The 16,044-nt window shown below is 54.8% G+C and overlaps 1 protein-coding gene and 1 long non-coding RNA gene across 3 annotated transcripts in view; both read right to left on the bottom strand.

Annotated features, from left to right (window-relative positions):
• The window catches only part of LOC132494903 (uncharacterized), a 49,403-nt gene extending 45,372 nt beyond the window's left edge, over positions 1 to 4,031 (bottom strand). Inside the window, exon 1 of the long non-coding RNA XR_009533176.1 lies at positions 3,949 to 4,031. This is a non-coding gene — a long non-coding RNA (uncharacterized LOC132494903). The remainder of the gene's footprint in view (positions 1 to 3,948) is intronic.
• Positions 4,032 to 10,734: 6,703 nt separating this feature from the next.
• DLX1 (distal-less homeobox 1) lies at positions 10,735 to 13,373 on the bottom strand. Of its 2 annotated transcripts, XM_060107094.1 has the most exons (3): positions 13,061 to 13,373; positions 12,195 to 12,394; positions 10,735 to 10,989 (listed from the first exon to the last, which is right to left on the bottom strand). In XM_060107094.1, the coding sequence occupies exons 1-3, from the start codon at positions 13,371 to 13,373 to the stop codon at positions 10,735 to 10,737; spliced, it is 768 nt and encodes a 255-aa protein (XP_059963077.1). The 2 variants fall into 2 exon arrangements, with proteins under 2 accessions (XP_059963077.1, XP_059963079.1); XM_060107096.1 differs by lacking the exon at positions 12,195 to 12,394 and having other exon boundaries at positions 10,913 to 10,989.
• Positions 13,374 to 16,044: the final 2,671 nt, after the last annotated feature.

Genomic DNA, 16,044 nt, shown 5'->3' with positions numbered 1-16,044 from the left:
TGTTAACACCTCACGATCTCGAAAGGGAAACGTCCATACATGATTCAGCTCTGCATTCCACCTTGGGTCCCATGTAACTAGCGCCCAGCTTTGGAAGTGACCCTAATTTCTGGCATTCCCTTCAAAGGCCAGGGGTAGGTGGGTAATGCAGTCCTGAACCAAAAGTCTTTTTCCTTGAAAGCGCTGGGGCCTACAATTGGAAACGTCTTGGCTTCAGTCACAAACTGTGTGACTTTAGGCTACCCACTTAACCTTTCTGTGCTGCAGTTTGCAGATCTGTAAGATGGAATCAATAATAACAGATATCTCAGAGCTGTGAGCCTTTAACAAGGGAATGACAGTGTGTGGCACCTGGTAAGCACTCAATAAATTTTGCTTAAGTAGCATAGAGTTTTATCCCAATGCCCCCAAATAGTGAGGACATTGGGATAAAATGCCCTGCAGTTATGAGGCCCAGAGTTACCCAGAGGCCTTTCCAAGTTCACCTTGTGTGGAAGAGCAGCATTCTAGGGCATTCTAGGGCTGGGAGAACTCTGGCCCCTTCCTATATGAGAGGCTGAACCTTAGCCATCCCCTCTGAAGCGACCAGCGTCTACTGGAGAGGAGGTTGGGGGCAAGCCAGAGAGCCCAGTTTGCCATATGTCCTCTAGGATGGCTATTCAGGCCATCCTTTCTGTGTGTCCTCAAGTAATGTCTGCCAAAAAACAGACGTGGGGAACTTCCCTGGTGGTGCAGTGGTTAGGAATCCGCCTGCCAATGCAGGGGACATGGGTTCGATCCCTGGTCCCGGAAGATCCCACATGCCACAGAGCAGCTAAGCGCGTGTGCCACAACTAATGAGCCCAAGTGCTGCAACTACTGGAGCTCGTGCTCCGCAACGAGAAGCCACCGCAATGAGAAGCCCGCGCACTGCAACGAAGAGTAGCCCCCGCTACCCGCAACTAGAGAAAGCCCGCGTGCAGCAACGAAGACCCAAAGCAGCCAAAATTAAATAAATAAAATTTAAAAAAAAAAACAGACGTGGGACATTGGTGACTTTCTAAGCATCCCTGAGAGGAATCCTCACTTTTCTGGCCAGATTGTTTTGAGGCCTGCATTGAATCTAGTTTACAGCAGAGTATGGTCCACAGAGTTGGGGCTCTGGGGAAGGCAGGGAGGCCATTCAGTCAAGTGTCCGTTCGCATTCCTGCATTGTTTTCCCAGGCTAGGGAAGCCTGGGATGAAGCTCATTGACCCCATGATTCTGACTTCCCTAAGCAGTTGCTGCCTAGCAGACCCCCATTCCTGCCACCGCTCCCGCCCCAGCTCCAAATTTCGTGGTTTTCTTTGAGTGCCAGTAGCTGGTGCCAGCCTTCTTTCTGCGGTTGACTGTGCCCTCCCTTCCTCTGCGCGCACTCCCCTCCCCCTCCTGAAACCAGCGAGGAGAGACGGGGCAGTAAATTGGCTGGTGTCGAGGATCTGCAGCAGACAAGATGATTAAGAGGCCTACGCCGAAGCGCCCGGGGCAGGGAATGTCAGCCCAAGTTGGAATCACGCAACAGGCCTTGGCATGCGCGAGCCTGGGAGCCGGGAGGGCGGGCGGCCCCAGCTCTGGGGTGGGCCGAGGCCCCACAGACTCGCCGGAGTCACCGAACCTGGCACCCGGCGGCGGCGGGGTCGGGCCGGGCCACGGCGCGCCTTTTCCCGGGAAGCCCTTGAAGCAGAGAGCAGAAGGGTGCAGGGGCCAGAGGAAGGGGGCGTTTCCGCAGACAAGGAGAAGGGCAAAGAGAAGGGAAATATGGATGCACCTGGGTCCCAGAAGTAAGGGGGCGGGGAGGAGGAGGGGTGAGCGAGGGGAGAAACAAAGCCTGGCTGGGGGAGGAGGGGGCAGGCTCCAGCCCCGCCGGGGGCGACGCGCTGGCAAGTCCTTCTCAGTCTCGCGGCCCGCTGGGAGACGCGGAGCCCTGTGATCAGCCCGCCGCCGCCGCGCAGACAAGCTCCCCCCGCGCCCGACTGCACTCCCCAAAGCGCGAATGAAAAATGGAAATGGGAAGCAGCGATCTCGGCTCCCTGCACTGGGAAACCAGCCGCGCTCGGCACACACATAAATCTTCATTGTAATCCCCTTCCATTTGCTTGCGTGAAATATCAGGCCAGAGACAGGATATGACAAGAGCTGGGAAGCAGAGGGAGGGAAGACGAAGAGTGAGGGGTGCCCGGTTCTCTCCGCTCCACCCCCTGGCAGTGTTGCTCGGAACGCCGGCTGAGCACGGGCACTGAGGTCCAACTCCAGTTGCAGGCACTCCTGGCGAGCCCGAGTGCCCTGCCCCTCTCAGTTCCCCCTCCCCCACCCTCCGTACCCCCACCCTCCGTACCCCCGCCCTGCGCGCCCTGCGCCGCGGGCCACCCCGCCCAGGGTGCTTCCCGGGTGTAGACACACACCCTCCCACGGCCCCGAATTCCCGCCGCCCGCCCCGCCGCTCCCGGGCTGCGGGGGGAGGGGAGGGAGGCAGGAAAGAAAGGGAATGCATCCCGGGCCTAATCAGCGCGGCTGCAATGTGGGACCATTTAGGAGGCTTCCCCTCCGCCTTCTTTCAGGATTACTTGTGAAAATTGTGAATATCCGTCCTGTGTAAGGATTTCCGAGACTAGTGGAGAGAGTTTGGGGGAAGTATCAGGTTTGATGGGGGCGGAGAGAGGGCTGGAACACCGGAGCTTTGTTTACAAACAGTTCTTTGGTAGAAGGGAAGGGGGCGGAAAAGAGGGGTAAAAGGTCCCGTGAAGGAGAGTGATGTCAGGGAGCAGAAAGACCCCTTACCTTTCTAACAAAGATGTCCTCACTGACTGTAAAACCCAGGAGCAACTCCCGCACTCCCCAAAACACCTCCTCCCCCGTCCCCGTCCCAAGCACTTGCTCAAAAGTCACAAGCCGGGTCTTTTCCCGCTAGGGAACAGCGACCACCAGTCGCTTAAACCTGTTGGGGGTTAGAGACCTCTTTGAGAATGAAACTACAGATTCTCTCTTCCTCCTAAAATACTGGTTCCTTTGCATTTGACTTTGGGGTCCCCGCAAGCCGGTGGGTGGGACGCGATCCTGCAGTCTTGATTACGCGGGGCCCTGGCCGGGTCTGACTAGGCTCTCCGGAGATGGGCGGGCTCTCGCAGGGTCGTGATACCCAAAACCGCCCCAGGGAAGCCTCCCTCCGCATCTGGAATCTGCCCCCCAAGCCTAACCCGCTGCCCAGTCTCCCACCCCCCAAACTCAAAGGCGCGGGCGGATTCGGAGGCCCCCGCTACCCTCTGAGGCCCTCCTGCCGGGAGTTCCCCTCGCGGGGACGGGTTTGGCAGTGATTGCCCCATTACAAGACTTTACATTCCGCCCTGGGGCTTGGGGCCTGGGGCCGGGCGGGGCCGCGGGGAGGCTGTGTTTCACGAAAAGAGAGAGCAGGCAGGTCTTGGAGGAGCAGCCATTCCACCTCCACGTGAGAACACAAGCAGAGTCTCTAGATAGACCTTTCTTTCTCCGGCCGCCTCCGCTCCTCTCCGTCCTCCCGGTCAGGCCAGACCGCAAACACTGCAGTGTCTTAGCAGTTTGCGGGCTGCGCAGCGCTCCCAGGATTCTCCGGAGGCCCGTTTTGGGAATCCTCAGGAGTCCTGGTGCCACTGGCTGCGTCCCGGGTCCGGTCCCGCCAGCGCTAGGAGCTGGAGGGCGGAGGGCGGAGACCGGCGGTGAGGTTTGGGCGCGGAGCCCGGGAAGGTGGAGAAAGGCTCCCTGTGGTGGGTCGGGACTGCGGGCCAGAAGATTAGAACTCCGAAGAAAGAGAAAAGGCGAAGGAGAGGGAGGGACTGGACTTGGAGCGCGCCGGGGTAATCCCAGGGGGCCGACTCGGGCCCGCACAGAGCAAGCATGGCGGGCTTACCCCGCTCCCACTCCTGCCCTCCTTTTTGTGGCCCAGGAGGCTCAAATACCCTAGAGATGAAATCGTCGCTCACGGAACAATGGCGACTTCTGGCCCTGGAACCCGACCGAGTCTGGGCTGCTCCGAGCGGTGGCCGCACTTCCGTAGGCTTCTCCAGCCTGGAGCCGCAGCAAGCCCCCCCCACCCCGCCCCGGGGCAGCCCCCGCCCCGCCCCATCCCTCTGCGGCCCTGGCCTTGGCTTCTTAAAGTCGCAGGCTGTCTCAGTGCCCGAGAGAAGCACCGCCCAAGTGGGGAATGGGTGTTTCTCGGGGGCGCTCTCTCTCTGCGGTGGAGATCAAAGAAACGCCTAGGAGTTCGCGGGGCGGGCCCCGAGGATCCTCAGATCCTTCCCTCCTCTTCCCAAAGCTTCCAAAAAAGCAGGTTGGTGTCCGCCGGCACTGGGCGGCACTCTGTCTAGGGGTGATGACCGCCTCACACCAACTCCTCAGCCAGCTACCCCCACACCCCACCTCCCGCCCCCTGGACTAGGCCTGCAGATTCCAGGGCCCTACTTGGCTGCACTTTGGAGGGGGTTTGCGAGAATACGGGAAAGGGGACGAAGGAAGGAGGAGGGGAGAAGTGGAAAGAAAAAAAAAATAGAAGAGGTGTTGGGAGGAGGAGGGGGGTGTCGGAATCCTGCTCAGGCACTTTCTTGCTTAGTTGCCGCATTTAGGGTCGGGGTCCCGGGCCTCTCAGGCATCCCAGCTGGGGCCAGCAGGCACGCGGGAAAAGGGATTCTCTTTTCCCGCGGGAGAACAGTGAAAAGTTGCCTTGGGTGGCCAATTTTCTCATTTGCCCCTATTAAAAGAAAAAGCCCAAGAAATTCAATTAAAGCCACCCTGGCCAAGGCGCTATTTGAGGCATGAATGTCTCCCCTAAAGCTGCAGCAATCATGTGGCATTAGACACTTCCGGAATCCTATAGCCAACCTGAAAAATCCCAGACCCCCTTTTTCCCTAATTTTTGCTCTGATCTGTAATTTTATCCACATTTGCACTAGTTTGAGCATTCTGGCTCTCCCATCTGAAAGCCTGCAATTACTATATAATTCTTCGCAATTTCAGATGTCCTAATATGGACTGTAATTTTTGCGCAAGACAATTTCCTGCTATTTCAAGCATCAACATTGTCAAAGTTGTATGTACATAATAAATGGGAATATCAATGCATAGTTTTTAGCATAACATCTTGACTCCTCGATAATTATATCCGTTCGGAGCCTACGCAGAATTAGCCTGAATTGCATGGTAACTGCTGCTGCTTTAAAATTTTTAAAAATTACTCATAATTTTCCCAAAGATTACCAAGATCTCGAGTGCACAATGTCATCAGCGTAATGAAGAGTAAACATTTATGCTAATAATCTGCAATTTTTTTCATCAGCTATAAAGACAGAGGCTATATAGCCGAAATTTTCAGTCCTATTCTGCAAGCGCAGCGCTGCAAAAAGCCTGCGGCGCTCGGAGGCGTCTGGTCCTGGAGACCTCTTTCCACTCTTTACCTCAGGATAGGAGGATGGGGCTGGGGGATACTTTTTGGTTTTCTGGTTTTGTTTTGCTCTGGTTTGGTCGGTTTTGTATTTCCTATTTTTCCTTTTTTTTTCCTTTTTTTCCTTTTTTTTTTTTTCTTTTTTGCCTTTTCTTTCCTGTCATTCTCCCAGCCAAAAGCCGCCTTCGACCCTTTTGATTTGATGTAGCAAAGATTGTGTCCAGATTATCTGAAATTGACACTGAAGAAGGTAAGGGTGGAAACCGGTTTCATTTTTCAGAGGGTTGGAAGGCTGCGCTGCGCCCGCCGCAGCGGCTCCCGCTCCGGGAATAGGAGGGTGGGGGGAGTGATTATGTATGCACCAGCTAATTCTTCCATCAAAACTTCTTGTCAGCGATGTCAGGATTATTTTTTTTGCTTTTTATAAAAACACTTGATGTTTCAGGAAGTGTTAATCCCTGAAGGTTGGGGGATGAGGGAGGGGGTAGGAAAGGAGTGGGGTGTGTGTGACAGTTTCTTGAACCTGGGGAAGGCACCCTTTAGAGCCGTTTGCCAGTCTACACTGAATTGGGGTTTGTTGTAGAGCTGGGACGCAAGGAGGGTTTCTTTGAGTCATGGGAGGGAGAGACCCTTACCCTCTCTATTGCATTTGATAGAGATTTCTATGGCCACGAGGGATGAGAAGCAGAAAAGTCCGCTTTAGCCTTTGATTTCGGAGTGTTTAACCCAGGCGGTGGGATGACAAAAGCTAGAGATTTTTGAAATCGGTTTTTTAAAGATACAGAATGAAAGACATGAGTAGCAGGATAAAAATATATAGCTAGGGGCCTGGATTGCTTCTTTCCTCCCACTTTTTCTTGGGATCGAGTTTCGCAGGTTTTGTATCCAGCACCCAGACCTACCTTTCTTCTGGTGACAGAAATTGACAATTTCTTCAAGAGGAGAGATTTAGTTAATTTCTACATCAAATGACTCTAAGAGTAAATTCATACTTCCGTGCATGTAGATGCGGGGGATTCTAAAACTTTTTGTGGCTCTTTAAACAGAATAGGCAAATCTGGAGAGCCATCTGACCTAGCCCAGTGCAGACCTCAAAAAGAAAGAAATAAAAATAAAACATAATAATCAACGAAGGAACGTTGTGAATTATAAACATGTTTCCAATGTTGTATTTTAAAATATTGCCTAGATTTAGGAGCTTGATTTTTCTACAATTAGACCACTACTAGCAGGGCCACTCAGTCCCCAGCTTAGGAAACCCAAGACCAGTGAGGAGGGGGCTGGGGATTGTTGCTTCTGTCCCTCCACCCCCACCCCTACCCCTTTTAGAGCGAGTGTGTGAGAGAAGATATTAAAGAGGTATCTGTTGTTTGGCAATTTTGCTAAGTCTGTCTTCATTACTTCGACGCAGTGCATTTGCTAATTTGGAGGCCCGGCCATTGACAAGCTTGCTTCATACACCTGCAAGCAATTTGCCGGCTCCGATACCGGAGAATTGCAGAGATGGCAGCTCGCACCTATTTGATTTTTTTTTTCTTTTCTCAATGCACAGCAAATTTGGCTTTCAGTGCGTTATCTCTTTTGTTAATGCAAAAAGATTCCCTGGGCGAAAAAATTGCTCATAATTACCAGAGAGATGGGGAAACTGCATTAGAATAAATAAACCTGAAATTACTGTAATTATGTTGTGTTTGATGGGCCCGGCTTGTAATCAAGAAGAGAATACAGTGAAATGATGCTGACCCTCTTGGGTTTGCAGCTGTACGCGCACTTTGGGGTCTTTTTTTGCAGAAAAGAGTCATTTTGATAATCATTAAGCTGTGTGTAACCTATTTCAGAAGTGTTTTAAAATGAGGTTCACATTTTTTGAACAAGGGGAAAAAATCCCAAAATTGCATTTTGCCATTACAGACTCATACATAAGGAAAGGTTGTGTTTTCTAAGTGACAATTGTTAAGACATAATATTCAAAATCAGTATTTAATCATTATAATGAGGTATTGTTTAAATATAACCACCTTTAGATTATTCATAGTTTAATTAATATACTCATTATGAAAATCTTTGAATCGGATATTTGATGAACTACTTGTCAGTAACAAGGCAGCATTAATTAGACCTATATTGAGATTAACATTTTTTAAAAGTACAACCTCTTATAATTATAATAGAGCCTAACTAAAGACCGCCTTCGTTGAGCTAAAACTAATAATTTCTCTATTTGAACTGTTAGCATGAGATTATTAAATTAGTATAAGCTAATATCTCAAAGTATTAAAATCCGCTTGACCAAACAGATTTTGCCTGTGGCTTCAGGCGTTGGGCCCTGTCTGCCGTCTGGGGTACCAGAGTGGATGCGTGAAAGAAATCTGCCAAAACCTTCCCGCTAGCAAAGTCACATTTGGCAGGGGAAACCAAATCCAGGAAGGTCCCTGTCCCCGCGCCGGAGCCCAGCCCGGGAAAACAGTTCCCTCTTTTTAGCTTCGACACCCGCCCGCATGCATCCTGGTATCCAAGGTCCGATCACCCCCCTTAGCGCTCCAGGTTCTGGGGGCCTGTGGGAGAGGAAGAGCCCCACTCTCAGGCCCAGAAGGAGCCTCGAGGTTCCCCGTTCCATTCTCCACCACCTCCCCTCCCTCCACCATTCCCCCCCTTTCCCTCCCTTTCCTAAAGGGCGTCGGAGAAGCCTGGCGCATCTGATCTTTCACCAGCACCAATTGAAAAATGGGTGCTTGTCATAACACAGATCACTGCCTTCCCCTCTCTGCTCCCCACCGCGCACTGCAAAGGGGCCCCCAAAGGCGGAGCACCAGCCCCCTCGGGAAGCAGTGTCGGAAGGCGAGTTCGAGGGAAGCGGGAATCTTTCAAAGCAGCCCGTCGGGGCCCCGCAGCTTTCCCGAGCTCTCTCAGCTTGCCGTGGGGCCTGGGGCTGAGGCTGGTCTGGGGCGCAGGAGGAGGGTGCCAGACGGATGCTAGCGGCTCAGAGCCCACGTTCTTCTGGAGTGTCCTGATCAAAACGGTCCACCGGAGGTGCCCCTTAACCGCCTGGCCTTGGGACTTCTGCGCTGGAGGGGGTGGGGGCTTGGCTTGACAAGCTCTCAGGTTCCGTCGAGTCAGCGGAGCCCACTTGCCCCTCCCTCCGCACCTCCGCTTCTCCTAGTCGCAGAGAAAAGCCCGGGGTCATTAGGCAGGAATGGGCCTCTCGTTATGGATGGGCTCGGATGGGTGGGAGTGGCTGTGGAGGGGCCTGGGTGGCGCCTTGGGACTGTCCCCCGGAGCTCACTGATTGATTGGGGGGTAGCGTGACAGACGTGTCCTTCCGGCCCCTTTCCTGCGTCTGGCCTCGTCTTTTCCGCGTCGAGATCCAGCGCCCTGCGGGCAAGCAAAAGCCGGGAGGCCAGATCCCGGCGGATTCGAGGGGCATAGTCGGGTGTCTCCACTTTCAGGCTTCCAGGCCCCCTGCAAGGTGACTGGGCGCAGGGGGCACTTACATCTCACAGGGTGGCTGCTTGTGAGCTCTGCTTTCATCTCATTTCAGACGGCCTTCACAGTCCCTTTGGTTCCTGAGCCCTGGCTCTGCCAGGCCGCACCTGTTCATGATTCCCCTTCCCAGGGACCCTTGCCACTGCCCTCTAACCCAGGCAGGGATCAGACCCTTTGGGGGTGTGTGTGCAGGAGTTAAGCTTGAAGAATGGTCCCAGCAGGGGCTTCGCATGCCTCCGCTGTTATCCTGCTATGTCTGGAGACAGGAGTCGCTGCCCCTTCCTCATCTGTCCCCAGAGGTGGCAGTCTGCTGCCTGGCTCCAGCACCCCTCACACAGAACACCAGAGAGCAACCCTTTCTCGAAACCATAATTTTACTGTCTCGGAGAAACTTTATAACTTATTTACAAAGTTCTTTCCCCCCCCCCAAGATACAAAGCAATAAGTTAACATTCTCAATATAAAACTAAACTTTGACATAGAGAACACAAAACACGGTTGATTTCATTTGATCACATTTTCCAAATTTCACAAGTAAAATGTCAAGATTCTCATTTCACAAAGCATTGGGTTTTACAGCCACACACAACAGAAAAAAAGCTAAGCTGTGCAACATGTTTACAGAACAATAATAATAACAATAATAATTAATAACAATAATATGTACAGCAATTAGATCCTGCACTGGAGACTGTGCATTCAGGGTGGTGACTGGCATTATTCTGTGGTCGAGCCTCTGGGGATTGTTGTAAAGCTGCTTTCGTCTTACTTTAAAGCCCACCGGCATTAGGGCACTGGCGCACCCCTGCACGTTTTCTCTCCCCGCCCATCAGTCCTCTCTCTCCACAAGGGAAGAATTAGGATTTTCCCGCTTAACCAGGCAAAGCGATCAAGCGTTCTTCCCGAGATGAGGAAATTGTGTTGGCTTCATTTCTCTCTCTCTCTTTTCTTTTTAAAATAATAAGGGATATGTAAAAAATGCAAATCATTCTGTTCCAACCTCTCCATACCAGCGAAGTACAAAAGTTACTATATAAATTAAAAATCACCAGGTCCTCCTTATTCGTTTTTCCGGGTGCGTTTAAAGTAATGGGTACATTTGGACCCTGCGCTCCTCGCGCCCCACAGAACCGTGAATTGACCGAACATTCAGCCTCAAGCGAAGTCCATTTCTCAATAAATAAAAACCCCTCCCTCCAATTTCCCCCAATCCCCGAACGAGCCACACAGATGGTTAGGCAGGCCCAGGAAAAGGTCCGAAAAGACAAGACGTTCCAGTATCCGGAACAGGGTGGCCCGGTGGACCAAGCCTCCTCCGACCTGGTGACTTTTTTCAGCGGCCGAAGAACGAGGACAGCGGACGGACGAGAACCTCGACTTCGTCAGCGCACAGATACAGAGCGAAAGGAGACAAGAAACGGACAGGACAGAAAGAGCTTTTGCTTTTTCTACATTGTGTTTTGTTTTGTTTTGTTTTCCTGATAGTCCCATACAGGTGAGGGTCGGCGGTCGGGTCCGGCGGGATCTTGCTGCGGCTCCCGCTGTCTCAGGCCGCTGTGCCTGCGCTTCGAGGCCACTCTGCTGTCACCGCGCGGCCGAGGCCGGGGTTCGGGCAAGGGCGTGGGCGCCAGGGAAGTCGCCGAGCCAGACCGCGCGGCACTCGGAGGAGGCGGCGGACATCCTGCCTTTACTGTTCCTTCTTCTTTCCCTCTGGGCCCTTCTCCTCCGGACCCACGGCACGCGGACGGGGCGGATGGACCGGGAGGCGAGAGGGGCCCGGGCAGAGGGAGACGGGAAGGAGGCGGGCGGGTGCGGACGCGCAACCTCACATGAGCTGGGGTTGCTGCATAGCTTCTTGGTGCGCCGAGGGGTACCACGACGTGTAGCTGGGGATGTAGGAGCCCGCGCTGCCGCCCGAGCCCTTCCCGGAAGAGGAGTTGGGGTTCCAGCCGGGCGGCACTGGAGGAGAGCCTGCAGACAGCGCCCGGCCGTTGGCCAGCGCGCTACCCTCCAGAGCCGCCCCGCCCTGCTTCATCAGCTTCTTGAACTTGGAGCGCTTGTTCTGGAACCAGATCTTGACCTGCAAGAGCGGACAACAACGTGACTCGGTCTAGGTCCATTGTGCCTACCTTGGTCCTGGGGAGATAAGGGGGCCATGGGACAGCGAGAGAGGATACCCCGCGGGTCCCTGCCCTGCGCGACCTGGCAGCTCCCTGCTGGTGAAGCATACATACACCCCTTCCCCCATAAGAACCGAAGGCTGGGAGGCCCCACCGCGGGCCGCCGGTGGCCGGCAGGGGCAGCTCTCTGAGAGCCAGGGAGCGTGGTGGTGAGCGGTGCAGGGATCCAGGCCTTCGCCTGCCTGGGACTCAGCCCGAGCCCGGCAATCTTTGGGGGAAGACGCGGAGCCTGCATAACATCGAGGCTTCAATTCCAGTATGAACATCAATAAAAGAACCGAGTGGAGAAAAGAAGTGGAGGAAATTTATTTCCAGCGTGACCCGCCTTCTCTTTGCGCCATCATTTCAGCCCTTGAGCGAGTTGCGGGCTGACTGAGGAGGCCACAGGGTTTTGTTAAACTTTTCATTTGGACTCGAATCCACCTTTCCTTAGCGTCTCCTAACTCTGCTCCAAATCCCGGCCCGGACATTGGAAACCCGCACCAGTCGTGATCAGAACGCCCAAGGGGTCCCCGGAATCTTAGAGAAACCAGGGAAGGAAGGTTCCGTTTCTCCTCCAGGGTCTGGGACTTGGGAGGTGAGAGGGCGGAGGAAAGGATTCCCCCCGCCAGCCCAAACTGATGAGAAGGCAGAGGAGGAGGGAGACAGAGGCTCGGGCCCAGGCCAGGAGTGATTAGCCACACATTTTAAAGGCAAAGAAGGGATTAACCCCCGCGTCTATTGTTCCAGTTGTTCGGGCACGTGTGACCTCAGAGTCCCCAAACAAAATGCCTAGGGAAATCCTTCTTGTGCCCTAATCAGATTGTCCAGGAACGGAGGGCAGAGAGAACTGCGGAGGAAGGAGAGACGTTGCGAGAGCCGGGGTGGGACGGGGACACACACACACACACACACACACACACACACACACACACACACACACACACACACACACACACACACACACACACACACACACACACACACACACACACACACACACACACACACACACACACACACACACACACACACACTGACGCCCAGAGAGCAAGAAATGAAGCTGCGGGTGCAGGTTGGCCGCGGGAAGCCTGCGTGGCGCCACAGTGGGGCAGCGCCGAGGTACCTGCGTCTGCGTGAGTCCCAAGGAGGCCGCGAGCTCCGCCCTCTCGGGCAGAGCTAGGTACTGAGTTTGCTGGAACCTGCGGTTCAAAGCCTGCAACTGCAAACTGGAATAAATCGTCCTGGGTTTGCGGATCTTTTTCCCCTTGCCATTGAAGCGCACTTCACCGCCTTCCACCACCGTGCTCTTCTCGGAGTCAGCCCCTGGAGGGACAGCAGAAGTGGGGGCCGTAGTTAAGGCGAGGGACTGCCTTTAGTGCGGGGAGCCCAGAGCAAGTGACCGCAGAGGGGTGGCAGAGGCAGGACCAGGAGTGAGAACACTCAAGAAACTCCGAAAGCCAGGGAAGTGTCCCGCCAAGTCCAAAGGGCCCGACCCCGGCCGCTGCAAGCGGACTGGGGCAGTTTCCAGGCGCGCAGCTCCTGCCTTTGCAGGGAAAGTTTGCTATTTTTACAGGCGGTAGTTGAGGTTTAATTACCCTTAATTGCATACATTGTTTACAGCTCTACGCAACAAATAATTACCGAGACTAATAAGTGCACATGTGGGTTTCTGTTTTCCACCAAGGCATTGTGTGCTCGGCTCACGGAGCCACCCAGAGGCCCAGCCAGTGCCAGGGGACGCTCTCGGATTTATCCTTTGCTGGATAGTTGCAAGTTGCGTGGATATATATTTTTAAAATTTCTTTGCTATGACAGGGATGCATTTACTGATACCCAAAACCTTTCACTGCTCCGGCGCCCTCCCCACCCCCATCCCGTGTCTCTCTCCTCCACTCCGCTCCCTCCTTTCTCTCTCTCCTCCTCCTCCTCCTCTCTCTTCCCCCCCTCCCTCCCTTCGCACCTCTTCCTCTCCCTGGCAGGCGCACGTACCTGGGTCCTCCAGGCGGCTCTGGGCGAGGCTGGCGCTGCCCGGGTAGGACTGCACCGAACTGATGTAGGGGCTGGACGCGTGGCTGCTGACCGAGTTGACGTAAGGGTAGCCCAGCGGTCGGGAGAAGGACGAGGCCGAGCTGTAGGCGCCGTCGGGCTGCGAATGGCCCGCCGAGTGTAAACAGTGCATGGAGTAGTGCCCGTGGGACATGGGAGAAGGAGACATTTGCTGGTTGGGTGGCCCAAACTCCATAAACACCGCCTTGCCCGACACGGGGCTGTTGAGACTCTCTGGCATGGTGGTCATGGTCATCTCTTCTCGCGGGGTCTGGGTGTGGGTCTCTCTCTCTCCTCTGCTTCCCTTTTGGGGGTCTCTGTGTTTCTCAGGACAGGAAGGAACCCAATTTAAGCGTAACAGGGGTTTTCACTTTCCATTCATAAGAAAATGGAGTTTGTCTCTTTGAAAAGTCTAAGCATGATGCTGCCGAGCTCCCCAAACTCGCTTCAAAGCTTTGACTCAGCCAAGGTCATAAATATTCATGAGCTGGCGGAGCTGATTGGTCCGCTGTCTTGCATAATCACCGGGGATTGGTCCGAGGCGCTCCGGCTCCGCTGGACTAGAGCGGGCGAGGCGGCCCGGCCTCGGGAGAGACGCATCCACACCTCTCGGCCGGGGCTCCTCTGCAACAGAGCACGCAGCGTGGGGCGCACAATGGGCTGCGGCGTCCGCGCCGGGACCTCCGCGGCCCACGGCTCATCAGCCTCCCGCCTCCCCGGCGCGCCTTACTTCCCAGAAATCAACCAGTGGTTCGGCGCCGCCGCCCACCCCCTCCTACTGTTCCCACCCTCCGCCCGACCCCAACACTGGGGACCAGGGCAGTTTCTCCTAGCAATCGCCACCCGGTCCGGTGCAGAGCTAGGGCAGCTCTGGAGCCCGGCCGCGGCCTCCCGTATGCGGAGTCGCGCAATGGGGGCGCCGGAGGCGGTCAACAGAGCGCTGTCCTCCCGAGAGTCTCGTGCCTAGCGCAGCACTCTCCCAGCGGCGCCTCCCTGGCCTGGGTCCGCTCTGCCACATCCCTGGGGGCGGGTTTGGGGCCCTCCGGGCGCACTCACTCACTCGGCCGCCGCGCCGCCGCCGCTCCCTGGGGCCCGCTCGCATTGCTCCAGGCCAAGCTGGCCACTCCAGCTCGAGGCTGCACCGGTCTGATTAAAACAGTGCGCGCGGAGAGCCAGGAACCCGCGCTTCTCCTCCCAGGAAAGGCGACCGCACCGCCCCCTCCCCCCAACACCCACCTCCTCTTTCCCTCCCAACCTTCCTCCTCCCCCCTCCCCTCTCCATTCCCTCTGCGCCGAGCGCCCCGGCTCACTCGCCCCTAGGGCGCGGCACGGAGTGGAGCCTAGGAGCTGGCGGGCTCAGTTCTGCTTGAGCCGCGGACGCCAGGTGGTCATTTTCCGGCCTCCTGGGGTCTGGCGAGAGTACCCGGGGTGTAGGAGTCCTGGAGGACACCAAAACCCGCAGCAAAACCAGGCCAGTGGTAGGCTCGCTTGTCTGTGTGTGAACACGTCTCTCATTGTCACCCAGGATCCTCCTCATCTCCAGGGGTCAAAGCGGGCGCCACTGGGCCTGGGGTAGAGCTGGTGGAGGCAAAAGCTGCCGCGGCGCCTTCTATCTGCTGGGGCGCTAGGTACAGAAAAGTGCACAAAAGCCCCCGCCGCCACCGCCACACAGCCACCCCCATGAGGCGTGGCGCACACCACGCAGGCTGCCAAGGGGCTGTTGGTTCCCTATCCCGCCAGCCCCACGGTGAATTCCAAATTACTTTGTTAGGTAATTAGAAAGTGTTGATAATTATTTCTTTCATAATTTAGCGGTGTGACGGGAACAGGGAAATGATCTTGTGAAAGTTCACACGTGCAGATGTATTAGTTACTGATTCATTTGATTAAATGCTAGTCTCAAGTGCTCGGATCCGCAGCTGAAGGCGCTCCATTAGCATAACACTGATGTTTAATTTTCATACGCATAATTAGCCATATATTTAACACTAATAGCAACATGCAGCCTTTCAGCCTTAAACAGCCCAGGGTTTGATCTGGCCTGAGCTGAACCTTCGCCCAGGCACCTTCCCCTTTCTAGAGTGCGCAGTGATCACAGGACAAACCTCTGTAATCAAGCACATTTTGGCAGAGGGAACACCAATAAAAATGAACATTCAAAACAAATTACATCGGTGCTGTCGTTACAGATATTAGTGGAAGGGGCTTCTCTCTTTTAACTTCTGTAGCAGCAGCTGCTGCCCGGGGGAATTCCTCTCCTTTGGTTTAAGGGAAAGATATTGGGGGGCAGAGATATTTCAGGCAGCGTGGTTGGAGCAAAAAATAAAAGCCAAGCAAAACGAAACAACCAATCCTCCAAACCAATAGCGGGTTTGCCAACGTTTTAAAAGATTTTTCCTTCTTTCTTTCTTTTTCTTTTTTCTTTTTTCTCCCCCCCCCCCCCCCCTTAATCGCCGAAGCACACGGTGAGGCTTTGTAGCAACAACCAGCTAATGACTCCGCCACCAGACAACTCCCGGAGCCGTTCCACTCCTCTTGATTTCCGTGTTGCACTTGTGGTTTTAACTGCTCTTTCCTAGCGCCTGTTTTGGGGTGCGGAGTGCGGTGCGCCCTGCACCGCAGCTGATGTCGCCCGGGCCCCTGGTCTCCCGCGCGCCTCATGGGCCCTGCCCACGTAAGTGATCGCCGCAGCTGGCACGGGGTAGGGATTGGGACGGAGTGAAACAAGGCTGGCGATTCCGGGTGCTCAGGGCATGGCGTGAGGAAACCCGACGGTAGGCTGCCCTGGGCCAGTTTATTCCAGAGAACTGCAGGGTGGGGGAAAGGGAGAGAGGCGGCCACAGGTCGCGACGGTCTACAGGGCTCTTTGCCGTTCACTTCTGGAGGAGGAGAATCCAAGTCTTCCGCAGCGCAGGGGACGGGGCCGG

Source organism: Mesoplodon densirostris, chromosome 8, assembly GCF_025265405.1.
Source record: "Mesoplodon densirostris isolate mMesDen1 chromosome 8, mMesDen1 primary haplotype, whole genome shotgun sequence".
NCBI lineage: Eukaryota > Metazoa > Chordata > Mammalia > Artiodactyla > Ziphiidae > Mesoplodon > Mesoplodon densirostris.
This window is presented reverse-complemented; position numbering and strand designations above follow the sequence as displayed.